The 14,068-nt window shown below is 41.5% G+C and overlaps 1 protein-coding gene across 1 annotated transcript; it reads left to right on the forward strand.

Annotated features, from left to right (window-relative positions):
* Positions 1 to 1,808: 1,808 nt before the first annotated feature.
* Positions 1,809 to 9,648, forward strand: LOC120722450 (GTPase IMAP family member 8-like). The gene is made up of 6 exons (XM_040013464.1): positions 1,809 to 1,818; positions 1,903 to 1,940; positions 3,308 to 3,359; positions 6,625 to 6,739; positions 7,642 to 8,793; positions 8,881 to 9,648. The coding sequence occupies exons 4-6, from the start codon at positions 6,706 to 6,708 to the stop codon at positions 9,639 to 9,641; spliced, it is 1,947 nt and encodes a 648-aa protein (XP_039869398.1). The 5' UTR covers positions 1,809 to 1,818; positions 1,903 to 1,940; positions 3,308 to 3,359; positions 6,625 to 6,705; the 3' UTR covers positions 9,642 to 9,648.
* Positions 9,649 to 14,068: the final 4,420 nt, after the last annotated feature.

The raw sequence follows: 14,068 nt of genomic DNA on the forward strand, positions 1-14,068 counted from the left end.
GAAAGTGCAGGAGGGACAGGTGAAGAGGCCATGGTGCTAACAAGTCGGCTACGAGCTAAGCTAAGCTAGCGAAACAGTAAAAACACAGTGAGTGAATACTTTGGCTATAAGTTCGGTAGTGAGTACACAGAAAGTGTGTTTTGGATGAAGCACGTGAAGATTATACTATGAAAAAAAGAATGTATTTAACAGTTTTCAATTAAATTGCTAAGCAGATAAGCTACTCGGAAACACCACTTGGAACAGGAACAGGAAGTGATACTGTACCGCAGAGACAGCGAACACAAACTGACAGCGCCTCATTTTTCCAAACTCGTAATATAGGGATGTTGTCATGATGGGCTGTGTGGCAGGCAGGCCACAAAGGTGGACCCAAGAGCAAGACTCAAAACCAGGAGGGTTAAACTTAAGGCGCAGCTTTTATTGCTGGAAAAACACTTCTCATAGATAAACTCACAAAAACAAAACTCAATGCCGAACAGAGAAGCTTGAAGACAGGCCCACTAGACCATGCCAAACAAACAGCATACAGAGGACACAACACTACAAAGGCAAACACAGGGATTAAATACACCGTTGAGTAATCACGGAATGGAAAACAGGAGGGAGACACAGCTCGGAGAAATTAGGGCTAACGAGACGGGGAAGTAAAACTGAATACACTGACATAGGACTGGAACTATCAAAATAAAACAGGAAACAATTTACAAAGACAGATTTGACAGAAAATATAACCCGTAATACAAAATCAAACCAGCACAAGTCAAGAATCAGAACATAAATCATAATCTAGAAAACCACCAAAATATAAGAAACAGAAACAGAAAAAAGCAGACGTGTTGGGTGGCCGAAAGCGTAACATACTGAAGATTTGTCACCTAGTATAAATTGTTACATTTTGGGAGTGAGAACGTGTTGAGTAATGACAGTAAAGTCTTTGAACCAAAACTAACAGCCCCCACTGATACACATGATACGTCATAACCCTGATTCCAAAGCAATAACCATGGAATCTGATTCTTCACCTACGCTCTAGTGTTCAGTCAGTCACCCTTCTGTTCAAAAATTATGTTCAGTATTTACAAATCACACTTGTGGTGTCTAATAGACTCCAATTTGTTCATCAAAATTGAGAGTCATCTTGAGAAAAGGTTAAGCTGAAGAGAAAAAGCAGGAGCAACAGTAACAGGCACGCACACTCACATTTTTGTTGTGACGATCTTTGTCTCACACTTTTATTTGTAACCGTCGTTCCTAACACAGCAGGCTGGAACAGGCCCTGCATTCCTTTGCTTTCTGACAGATTAGCTGTAGTCTGTGGAGTTATTAAATTTCATGCTCTCGGCTTCTCACACAACCACAATGCACGCTGCATTAAAGTGACAGAGGGCAAATGTATTCTTTTAAACTTTAAACAACGAACATCAGACCGACAACACATCAGGATGTCGTACAGAACATCGGTGCAACCAGACGACAAACATGAAGGCGCACCGATGCAGATGTTTTGTCATCTGTTCTGCATGGATCCAGCCTCTGAACGTCGACACAAATCTGTACAAATATACAAATATAAAGCATAAATTTGTGTCAAGTAGACTCACCCCACCCAAACACCAGCACACAGAGTATGGGTGGGTGGGTGTTCCCACCCAATCAAAAGTGAAGAAAAGAAGGCTCAGAGAAAACATGAGCAGTGTTTCTAACTTCTGATTGGGTGGGCAGCGTTAAGCCCGCCTTCATACCGTCGTCAGAGGTGAAACCAAACAAAGAAGCAGGCGCCATGTCTCACCTGTGAACTCGGAGGACGACAAACAGGTAAAGCACAAATTTATCTGCTGTTTTTTTCTGAACAGTGAAACTCATCACTAAATGTTTTTTCATGCTTTGGATTCTCTGCAGGTCTGCTGCACCTTTGTTAGCTGTGTTTGTGCTGTGAGGTGCGTCGTGATTCTCTTTGTTAATGGTAGTTTCACTTTGATCGTTACTGCCTTTAATATACTTTTGATTTTTCCTCATTTACATCTTTTCTTTATGGCTGCAGAGAGTGAACCTGTGTGATATGATGCAGAACTATAATTCCTAATATTTGTTTTGTGCTTTTATCAAATTACTGCACAGAATGAGCAGAAACATGAAACTTAGGTTATTTGTTATATAACATATGATGACATCAATAATTTCCTCTGAGTAGACAGAAAGATTGCATATAAACTGGAGGGTGAGACAGTTGAGTGAAGAGGAATATTTTAATATTTTATCTATATGAAACTTTTAATCTCTTTTAAACTGCTACAACTCCCCCCTCACACACACACACACACACACCTTATTTACAGCTGCTCACCTGTACCCAGCAGGCTGGAACAGGTCCTGGTATTCTCTTTGTTGCAGATGTACCGCCCACACTCAGATCGTGTTTCACTTACTGGAGTTTTTAGACTCTCGTGATCTCATCTAATCATCGTTCTCAGAAGCATTTTCTAAATTAATCCTTGTAGTAAGATGTGAATGTGATTATGATCCAGGTGATGTGCTCTATAGTTGGTCGTTTCTGTCCGACTGTTTGGATCTAATCTTAGTCCAATTATGCACTTGAATGCAGCACACATGAGTGGATCAAATGGATCCATCATAATATTCTTTAATTAAAACTCATTCAAGTAATATCTTCTTGTGCACAGTAGGCTTCCTGAAAGCATAAATGACCTCTGAGGTTGAGAACGTGAAATAAATCATCCATGTGTATAAAACACTTTACATGTGTTCAGACTGAGGTCCCCTGATTCTTCAATCTGGTTGATCAGTCTTGGCCTTTAAAAAGACTTCAATTTCACTTATTAATGGTGAAAGATATGATCCCTCTTTCAGCCATTACTCATGATGTGGGCGACCGTGGGCTCAAGAGTTGGCAGTTCGTCTTGTAATCGGAAGGTTGTCGGTTCAAGCCGGGGCTCGAACAGACAGTCTCGGTCGTTGTGTCCTTGGGCAAGACGCTTCACCCGTTGTCTACTGGTGGTGGTCAGAGGGCCCGGTGGCACCAGTGGCCCCAGGGCAGCTGTGGCTACAATGTAGCTGCCATCATCTGTGTGTGAATGACTGAATGTAGCATAAAGCACTTTGGGGTCCTCAGGGACTAAGTAAAGCGCTATACAAATACTATTTACCATGTCTAAATGTAACTTGTGTTACACTCTTTTTTTTCTGCCGTTCCATTCGAACCATTCATGCTTACAGCCCCTTTGTCCACCTACCATCACATGTCGTGTGATTCAAAGAACCTAAAATACTTTTTTTTTCCTTCCAGTTCATCCCCTGGTCTTTTCAGAAAATCGACATCATGGCAACCAAAACAGCTGGTGAGTCCACTCACATGTTATTGATCAGCAGTGAGGATTTTGCACTCACACCGTCCACAGAGAGTAGATTTAGAGAGTAACTGTAACATCTGTTCAGGTATTGGAAGTGAAAGTAAGCAACAAACAGGTGCAGCAGCAGGGTGGAGCAGGATCCAACTGCCATGATCACACTGTGCTGCTGGTTTTAGGAGCAACGTTGGCTGATAAACATATCCAACATGCTCACAGTTCTGCCAACAATAACAACTTACAAGATAATCCAGTGTAACACTATCTGTACTTACCAAAGGTTTAATGCTTGGAAATCAGGATTGTTGACCTAGTGTCCTTGGGCAAGACACTTTACCCTACTTGCCTACTGGTGTTGGCCAGAGGGGCCGATGGCGCGATATGGCAGCCTCGCTTCTGTCAGTCTGCCCCAGGGCAGCTGTGGCTACAACTGTAGCTTGCCTCCACCAGTGTGTGAATGTGAGAGTGAATGAATAGTGGTATTGTAAAGCGCTTTGGGTGCCTTGAAAAGCGCTATATAAATCCAATCCATTATTATTATTCACTAAGCATCAGTATCAACAGTTTGACCACGATGCCTCGGCCCAAAAATCACACAGTTGGAATCAGGTTGCAAGAATTGAAATGTGTCCCAAATATCTGGATCCCATCAGAGGCTAGTTTCATAAAGGAGACTGGCAATAGAATAGAATAGAATAATCCTTTAATGGTCCCACAGGGCAGAATTTGGTTCTAACAGCAGCAAAAAAAACAGGACACAGTACAGAAACACACAAACTATATTAAAAAATATATTAGCTCAGTAGGTAGAGTGGTCCATGATTCCATGATCGGAAGTTCGGGGGTTCGATTCCCCTGAACAGCTACCCTGAGGTACCCCTGAGCAAGGTACAATCCCTACACACTGCTCCCCGGGCGCCCAATGGCTGCCCACTGCTTCACTGAGTGAATGGGTTAAATGCAGAGAGGAATTTCCCCACGGGGACCAATAAAGTACACTTTCTTTCTTTCTTAAGCAGAATCAGCAGAATCAGCATACTTTATTAATCCCTAAGGTAATTATGTGGGTTACAGTTGCTCCAGTACAGTAACAGAAACAGACTAGACTATTTAAGAATACAATATGTTAAATATTGCTGCTGTTTTAATTCCCCGCAGATGTTGGGTCAAACATCGCACTGCTGCTCAGCACTGTCGCATGTTTAACTCCTCCTCTGCTGAGCAGTTTTCAACAGTTTAGTTAAAACTAAAACTTTAAAATCCTGGAGTGTTCATGCACACAGACTGAGAACCTGAGCTCATGGTTTTATTCCACTTGTCGGACTGCTTTGGACACTGTGGCTCCATTAAAAACCAGACTGCCTAAAACTAAATCTAAGTCCTGGCTGAACAGCACAACCCGAGCTGTCAGAAAACACTTATCTGACATTATTCTGTCAAACTGTCACAACCCGCTTGTTTTATTTAAAACCATTAACTCTGTTCTTGGTGCACCACATACTGAATGCATCGAGCCCTCGTCTGCAGCCTGTGAAATTTTTTCCCCTTTTTATTGAGGTCTCCTCCACCAGGGCTCACATGTTTCCTTGTGCTCGTGACCTCTCAGTCACTTTAAAGAAGACCGTTGGTTGTTTTAAGCCTGCAGGGCAAATGATGCTGTCCCTCCTCGACTCTTAAAAGAGATGCTACCTACAGTTGGGCCTTTGGTTCTTGAGCTGGTAAACCAGTTTGATGTCAGGTGTAGTCCCTAAAGATTTTCAACATGCAGTAGTCAAACCCCTGATTAAAAACCCTGCTCTTGATCCTACAGTTCTTGTAAATTACAGGCCTATCTCCAAATTACATTTTCTTTCCAAAATTCTTGAAAAGATGGTTCACAGCCAATTAATGACCTTCCTGGAAAAGCAAAATGTTTTAGAGGTTTTCCAGTCTGGTTTTAAACCCTTTCATAGCTCTGAATCAGCCCTTTTAAAGGTTTTGGGTGGGCATTAGGGGCACAGCACTGGAGTGGTTCAGGTCCTACTTGGCGGGGCGAACGTTCCTGTGTCAGTCTCTGTGACCATGTGTCGTCCTCTGCTCCTCTCTTGTGTGGTGTCCCACAGGGCTCAGTTCTAGGCCCCCTCCTCTTATCTTTATACTGCTTCCTCTTGGTACTATACTGAGAAAACATTGCATTTCAATCAATCAATCAATCAATCAAGGCTTTATTCGCCACATGCAGGTTGCCCCACTATACACACACAACACAGACATTACACATAAATGTCCACAGCACAACATTACGGAGCACGTGACAAGCCACGGGGTTGGGTAGGGGGTGAGGAGTAGTCCGAAGCAAACACAGCGGCCATCCTTTTCCCTTTTATGCTGATGACTGTCAGATCTATGTCCCTCTAAAGGAAAAAGGCACATACGCCACAAAGCCATTACTTCAGTGTCTCGATGACATTAAGGCTTGGATGTCTGTTAACTTTTTAAAATTCAATGATAAAAAGACAGAGGTGATGTTTTTTGGTAGCCCCACTGACACCCCGATGTGTATTTAGATACCTTGGCCCAATATGTTAAATGAGCTGTCACAAACCTGGGGGTGAAAGTGGACTGTGATCTGAAGCTTGACAGTCAGATTAACTCAGCTAACTAAAATAAAGCCAATTCTTTCACAGCAGCACTTTGAGACAGTGATCCACGCCTTTGTTAGCGCTAAGTTGGATTACTGTAATGCACTTTATATTGGGGTCAGCGCATCATATACTACCCATCTACAGAGGGTGCAAAATGCTGCAGCTCATCTTTTAACTGGCACTCGAACGTTTCAGCACATTTCCCCTGTTTTAGCTTCACTTCACTGGCTGCCCATTCATTTTAGGATTCATTTTAAAATTCTTTTATTTCCTTTTAAAGCTCTCCATGGCCTAGCACGATCTTATCTCTCTGGGCTGCTACAGCTTTACACACCTATCCACTCTGTCAGGTCAGCTGATCAGCTGCACCTGAATGTACCCAGGACTGGGCGTAAACTTAGAGGAGATCGTGCTTTCGCTGTAGCAGCTCCAGAACTGTGGACCGATCTGGAGCAGACTCCCCATACTCCATGTTCACAAAACACATCTAGACTGGTTTTGCAAACTCCCATGCACCTTGAAGTGTCCTCTAGAGGGTAAAGAGCTGGTCCAGTGTTCCAAGACCAGGACAAAAACCACATTGTTCCTCCCTGTATTCAAGGTCAGACTAATGAAAGGACTCTCCTTTCCAGCACCCTGGCATACACTTTCCCGGGGTAAGGTGTGTGTGCCCCCTATACTTGGAGCACACCCGCTGGTCCCCCTTCTTAAAGATGGGAGCCACCAGCCCGGGCTGCCAATCCAGAGGTACTGCCAGTGTAAACAGGTTAGCTTAGAATTGTGTTGGACTGGTGCACAGTGGCTGATGTGCTCATAATTTGCGTTTAAGCTGATGATTCATTAACTAAATTCCAACTTTGTCCCAACTCTATACTGTCTAGTGTAAAGACAGTATAAACAGTTTAGTATCAGTGTAGAGGATAGACATCAGTCAAGAAAATCTACTGAAGCTCATATTAAAGATTTTTGTGAGTTGTGATATTTTTCCCTCTTAGGGTTTCCCACCCGCCCACTATAACCCTTGACTGTACTCATTTCACTGTTACCATTTACAACAGGCAACAGAAAATAGTTATTTTTTTAAAGCTATCATTCAATGCAGGTGTCCGAGATAACAGATTCAAACTGAGTACATTCATTAGAATTTAGATTTATGCACTAACATTATTTCATTGTTATATTAGTTTAGCACAAGGTTCAGTTACCTTTGTCTGGAAATTGTTCATAGAAATGTTCTTCAACAAGTTACTTTTTACTTTCTTACACTGAGTCCATTTCAGAGCCTGTACTTTTGGACTTTTACTTGAGTAAAGAAGTTTCTTAATTTCTTCTACTTAAGTAAAGAAAGTTTGCACCTTTGCCACCTCTGTCCAACAATATCAGGCCAGTGCCTTTAAAACCTGCCCAGAAGCTTATCCTCCTTAATAGAGAGCTGACATGGCTGTTCAAACTTAGCCCGGCCCGTCATCAAGAAACCATATTTGAAAGTGAAACTGCCAGCGCTATCACTAAGCAACCTGTTTTAAGACAAAGTTATAAGTGATTATTTCTCAAGTGATATGATTAACAATTGCAAACTATGTAATGGAATGTGACGTAAATATGTGTTTCATAATTTTTGATGTAAAATAACTTTTTTCTAATTGCAGCACGTGAACTCAGGATAATGCTGTTTGGAAAAAGTAATGACAAGAAATCAGCCCTGGAAAAGCTCCTCGTTGGGAAAAAAGAGTCTAAAGGTTTTGGAGGAAAGCAATCTGGTGCTGCCTCTGGAGAGAGGAACAGGAAACCTCCCACAGTTGTAAAGACTCCCAACATCTTCAGTCTGCCTGTGAATGAGCTGTTTAAAGTGATGAAGAGCTGTGTGAGTCTCTGTCCTCCTGGACCAAACGTTCTGCTGCTGTTGGTCAAACCTTCTGATTTCACTGAGGAGAACAGACAGACTCTGAATTTGGTCCTGAGCTTGTTTGGTCAAGATGCTTTTAATCACTCCATCGTCATCCGAACGCATAATGAGGAAGGGAATAACTCAGTGGATAAACTCATTGAAGAATCCAAACAAAGGCAGCAGTTCATTAACTTTGACAGGAAAGACTCCTTCTCAGATTCCTCAGAGTTGATGGAAGAAATGAATGAGATAGTGAGTAAAAACTGGGGAAAATATCTAACATTAAAAGAAGCTAAACCCAATCTGAAGTCCAATCTGAACCTGGTTCTGTGTGGGAGGAGAGGAGCAGGGAAGACGTCAGCAGCCAAGGCCATTTTAGGTCAGACTGAGCTTCATTCAGCCTCCAACTCATCAGAGTGTGTTAAACATCAGGGAGAGGTGTGTGGACGTTGGGTTTCCCTGGTGGAGCTGCCTGCCTTGTATGGAAAACCTCAGGAGGCAGTGATGGAGGAATCACTCAGGTGTATCTCCCTCTGTGATCCTGAGGGTGTCCATGCCTTCATCCTGGTCCTACCTGCAGCTGCCATCACTAATGAAGACAAGGGAGAGTTAGAGACCATCCAGGATGCATTCGGCTCTCGAGTCAATGACTTCACCATGATTCTGTTCACTGTCAAGTCAGATCCGACAGATCCAACTGTTTTAAGCTTTCTAAAGGAAGACAAGGACATCCAGGAGCTCTGTGAGAGCTGTGGAGGAAGATCAGTTGTTCTCAACATCAAGAAAAAACAGCAGATCCCAGAGATGTTTGAGATTGTGGACAAAATTAGTCAGCCTACAGGACAACTGTGCTGTTATACAACTGCAACATTTTTACACGCACAAATGGAGAAAGTCTTAAAACTTGTCACTGGTAAGTAATTTAGATTTTATATTTTTCCAATGACCCACTGAGTCCTGATCTAACTCTAAGTTAAATGCAACTGTTTTCATGTTTTAGGTGGTGAAGTTGGAGAACAGGACTCAGACTGTCTCAGGATTGTGCTGATTGGGAAGACCGGCTGTGGAAAGAGCTCTACAGGAAACACCATTTTAGGAAGAGATGAGTTTAAAGCTGAATCAAGTCAAATATCAGTCACCCAATGTTGTAGGAAAGTACACGGTGAGGTGGACGGTCGTCCCGTTCTTGTGGTCGACACTCCTGGTCTGTTTGACACAAGTTTGTCCAATGAGGAGGTTCTAGAAGAGCTGGTGAAATGTGTCAGTCTTTTGGCTCCAGGACCGCATGTCTTCCTGTTGGTGATTCATATTGGCAGATTCACAGCAGAAGAGAAGGAGACACTGAAACTCATCAAGCAATTCTTTGGGAAGAATTCTGAAAAGTTCACCATCGTTCTTTTAACCAGAGGTGATGAACTGGAGCGTAGCAGATTGTCCTCAGAGGACTACATCAAAAACAACTGTGATCCTTCCTTTAAGAAGCTGATCTCTGACTGTGGAGGAAGATACCATGTGTTCAATAACAATGACAAACAAAATAAAAAACAAGTCAGTGATCTGATAGCAAAGATTGACACCACGATGAAGAACAATGGAAGGCGCTGCTTCACCAACAAGATGCTGCAAGAGGCTGAAACTGCGATAAGGAAGGAGATGCAGAAGATTTTAAAGGAGAAGGAAGAAGAGATGCAGAAAGAAAAGGAAGAAATGGAAAGAAGATATAAAAGAAGAAATGGAGGCCATGGAGAAAAGAATGGATGAAGAAAGAGAAAAGGAGAGAATACAGAGAGAAAAAGAACTCGAAAAAATGAGAAATAAAATTAGAGAAGAAGAAGAGAAGAGAAAGCAGGAACAGGAAATCAGGGAAAAGGAGAAAAGGGAAAAGGAAGCTGAAGAAGAAAGACGTCGACAAGAGTTTGAAAAAGAACTTGAAAAGCTGGACAAACAAATTCAGTCAGAAAAAGAGGCAAAAGAAAATGTGGACAGAAAACTGGAAGAAGCCAGAGAAGAGATGAGAAGAAAACAAGAGGAGTGGGAGAAAGAACAGAAAGAATGGTGGGACAAACAACAACAAGACGAAGACAAAAGACGAGAGGAAGAGAAAGAAAAAATGGAAAAACTACAGGAAGATTATAACGAAAAGCTGGAATGTGAAAAAATCAATAAAGAAGACGATCAAAGAAGAAGAGAAGAGGAAATAAAAGGATTGGAGGAAATTCATAAGAAAACTCTGGATGATCTAAAGAAGAAACATGAAGAGGAAGCCAGAAAGAAAGCTGAAGAGTTCAACCAAGCCCAGAAGAAACACATGGATGAATTAGCAAAACAGAGGGAAGAACATAAGAAGGAAATGTATGACTTAGTGAGACGTGTGACCAAAAAGACTGAAAACTTGAACAAGATCAAGAATTTAATGCAAAAACATGAAAGACAAATGAAGAATCAAACTAATGAGGAGTACATAGAAGACCTCCAGGAAAAACAAAAAGATCAACTAAATGAGTTAATGAAAAACATTTTGGGAGAAGAGCTCAGCAGCTCATCAGCCTGCAGCATTTTATGAAATGAAACATCAGATGTTCTTCTCTTTCTGTCATTTAGATAAGAGAATCTTTAAAGTAGCACTGATTTGTTGTTGTGCATGTTTTACACCTGCTGTAGATCACAGCCACAGAAACTGATTAGTGATCATCAGTCTCAGCAATGTCATCATTAAACTACAGGTCATTACACCAACATTAAATATGCTTCTGACTAGTAAAACTAATTCATCTCATGTATAGTAATTAGCTGTTGCTACATGCACTTCTGTGTTCCTGAGTTCTAACATTGATTTACTTTTAACCGTCCACTCAGGCTGCTCTGTGGTTTTAGTTCGAGTTGATTTGACCTCTGCTTTCGATACGGTTGATCACCACATTTTATTATCGAGGCTAGAACATGCTGTTGGTCTCAAAGGCATAGTCCTATCTTAGTTTAAATCAGATCTCTCAGAGAGGACTTTCTCCGTTGCTATGAGACAATACTTTTCCTCTTCTGCCCATATCTACTGTGGTGTGCCCCAGGGGCCTGTTCTTGGTCCTACTTTGTTCTTCCTGTATATGCTGCCTTTGGACTCTACTTTCAAAAAATATTAACATCTCTTTCCACTGCTATGCTGATGGCATCCAAGTTTACTTCCCCCTGAACTTGGATGTCTCTGACCCACTGCAACCTTTGTTTAACTGTCTTCATGATGTTAAAGTTTGGTTATCACAAAACTTTCTCGCATCGAATGAAAATAAAACTGAAGTAATAGTCTTTGATAGACATACCCCTTTGCTTCAGAAGCACTGTGTCGAGGCTTGATTCATTTGGCCACAGTCATGTGATGTCTAGTTCTGTTGTGTGTGTGAGTATGTTGAGTTGATTTTGGTCAATCGTGTGGGTTTGTTAGGATTCTGTTCTTTTCATTTGCTTTTGTTTTGTGTGTGTTTATTTTATCTGAAAACATTAAAAACTTAAAATGTCAAAACACTGCTTTTCGTAATATAAAAATCATTAAATAACTTTAGAAAGACTTCCAATTGACTCTTTCAATTTAATTGAATGAAAATTGAATAAAAATATATTTTATTTTTAATATAATCTTAAAATGTTATTCTACTAAATGTGCAGCAATTTAATTTGTTTATTCTCTTTAGCTGATAGTCTGTGGGACCCAGGAAGACCGTACTCCTGCATCTCTACCCAACTGCGTTGCAGTTTCTGTGCTCTCCAGCCTCTTCTGTTCCATGTGAGAGGATTTTCTCTAAGGCAGGAGAAATTATCTCCAAGAAAACAAGCAGACTCGGTCATTGCACACTGGAACAAATTCTTTTTTTAAATAAAAACCAAACAAGATACAGTGGGGCAAAAAAGTATTTAGTCAGCCACCGATTGTGCAAGTTCCCCCACTTAAAATGATGACAGAGGTCAGTAATTTGCACCAGAGGTACACTTCAACTGTGAGAGACAGAATGTGAAAAAAAAAAAAAAAATCCATGAATTCACATGGTAGGATTTGTAAAGAATTTATTTGTATGAGCATGCAGCGTTTAAAGCGTGGAAGTACTGACCTTACTTTAAGTTTGATTCCATAAAAGTGACAAAAACATTAGCATCCGTTGGGAAGAAAACTTCTTTTTACACCGAAAAAAAACCCTAAACAAGCTCGTGCACAACGACGTAATGGGAAACTCACAGAGAAACTCGCGGATTCTTCCACTGACCGCTGCAGCTCACCTGCACCAGGGTAAACCTCTGCCTAACCCACTCCTGCTTTACAGGTGAAAATACAGGGAGTGCAGCATTATTAGGCAAATGAGTATTTTGTCCACATCATCCTCTTCATGCATGTTGTCTTACTCCAAGCTGTATAGGCTCGAAAGCCTACTACCAATTAAGCATATTAGGTGATGTGCATCTCTGTAATGAGAAGGGGTGTGGTCTAATGACATCAACACCCTATATCAGGTGTGCATAATTATTAGGCAACGTCCTTTCCTTTGGCAAAATGGGTCAAAAGAAGGACTTGACAGGCTCAGAAAAGTCTAAAATAGTGAGATATCTTGCAGAGGGATGCAGCAGTCTCAAAATTGCAAAGCTTCTGAAGCGTGATCATCGAACAATCAAGCGTTTCATTCAAAATAGTCAACAGGGTCGCAAGAAGCGTGTGGAAAAAACCAAGGCGCAAAATAACTGCCCATGAACTGAGAAAAGTCAAGCGTGCAGCTGCCAAGATGCCACTTGCCACCAGTTTGGCCATATTTCAGAGCTGCAACATCACTGGAGTGCCCAAAAGCACAAGGTGTGCAATACTCAGAGACATGGCCAAGGTAAGAAAGGCTGAAAGACGACCACCACTGAACAAGACACACAAGCTGAAACGTCAAGACTGGGCCAAGAAATATCTCAAGACTGGTTTTTCTAAGGTTTTATGGACTGATGAAATGAGAGTGAGTCTTGATGGGCCAGATGGATGGGCCCGTGGCTGGATTGGTAAAGGGCAGAGAGCTCCAGTCCGACTCAGACGCCAGCAAGGTGGAGGTGGAGTACTGGTTTGGGCTGGTATCATCAAAGATGAGCTTGTGGGGCCTTTTCGGGTTGAGGATGGAGTCAAGCTCAACTCCCAGTCCTACTGCCAGTTTCTGGAAGACACCTTCTTCAAGCAGTGGTACAGGAAGAAGTCTGCATCCTTCAAGAAAAACATGATTTTCATGCAGGACAATGCTCCATCACACGCGTCCAAGTACTCCACAGCGTGGCTGCAAGAAAGGCTATAAAAGAAGAAAAACTAATGACATGGCCACCTTGTTCACCTGATCTGAACCCCATTGAGAACCTGTGGTCCATCATCAAATGTGAGATTTACAAGGAGGGAAAACAGTACACCTCTCTGAACAGTGTCTGGGAGGCTGTGGTTGCTGCTGCACGCAATGTTGATGGTGAACAGATCAAAACACTGACAGAATCCATGGATGGCAGGCTTTTGAGTGTCCTTGCAAAGAAAGGTGGCTATATTGGTCGCTGGTTTGTTTTTGTTTTGTTTTTGAATGTCAGAAATGTATATTTGTGAATGTGGAGATGTTATATTGGTGTCACTGGTAAAAATAAATAATTGAAATGGGTATATATTTGTTTTTTGTTAAGTTGCCTAATAATTATGCACAGTAATAGTCACCTGCACACACAGATATCCCCCTAAAATAGCTAAAACTAAAAACAAACTAAAAACTACTTCCAAAAACATTCAGCTTTGATATTAATGAGTTTTTTGGGTTCATTGAGAACATGGTTGTTGTTCAATAATAAAATTATTCCTCAAAAATACAACTTGCCTAATAATTCTGCACTCCCTGTACACTGCTATGCAGATGACACCCAGCTCTATCTGTCCATGAAGCCAGATAACACACACCAATTAGTCAAACTGCAGGAATGTCTTAAAGACATAAAGACCTGGATGGCCGCTAACTTTCTGCTTCTTAATTCAGATCAAACTGAGGTTATTGTACTCGGCCCTGAAAATCTTAGAAATCATAGAAGTAGAAGTCATTTTTGACCAGGACATGTCCTTCTCTGCACATATTAAACAAATATGTAAGACTGCTTTCTTCCATTTGTGCAACATCTCTAAAGTTAGAAATATCCTGTCTCAGAGTGACGCT

Source organism: Simochromis diagramma, unplaced genomic scaffold, assembly GCF_900408965.1.
Source record: "Simochromis diagramma unplaced genomic scaffold, fSimDia1.1 OVJJ01000778.1, whole genome shotgun sequence".
NCBI classification, from domain to species: Eukaryota; Metazoa; Chordata; class Actinopteri; order Cichliformes; family Cichlidae; genus Simochromis; species Simochromis diagramma.

Coding starts and splice junctions, on each gene's coding strand:
- LOC120722450 (XM_040013464.1), top strand. CDS start 6,706: ATGGGAGCCACCAGCCCGGGCTGCCAATCCAGAG. Junction 6,740..7,641: donor CCCGGGCTGCCAATCCAGAG/GTACTGCCAGTG, acceptor TTCTAATTGCAG/CACGTGAACTCAGGATAATG. Junction 8,794..8,880: donor AGTCTTAAAACTTGTCACTG/GTAAGTAATTTA, acceptor TTCATGTTTTAG/GTGGTGAAGTTGGAGAACAG.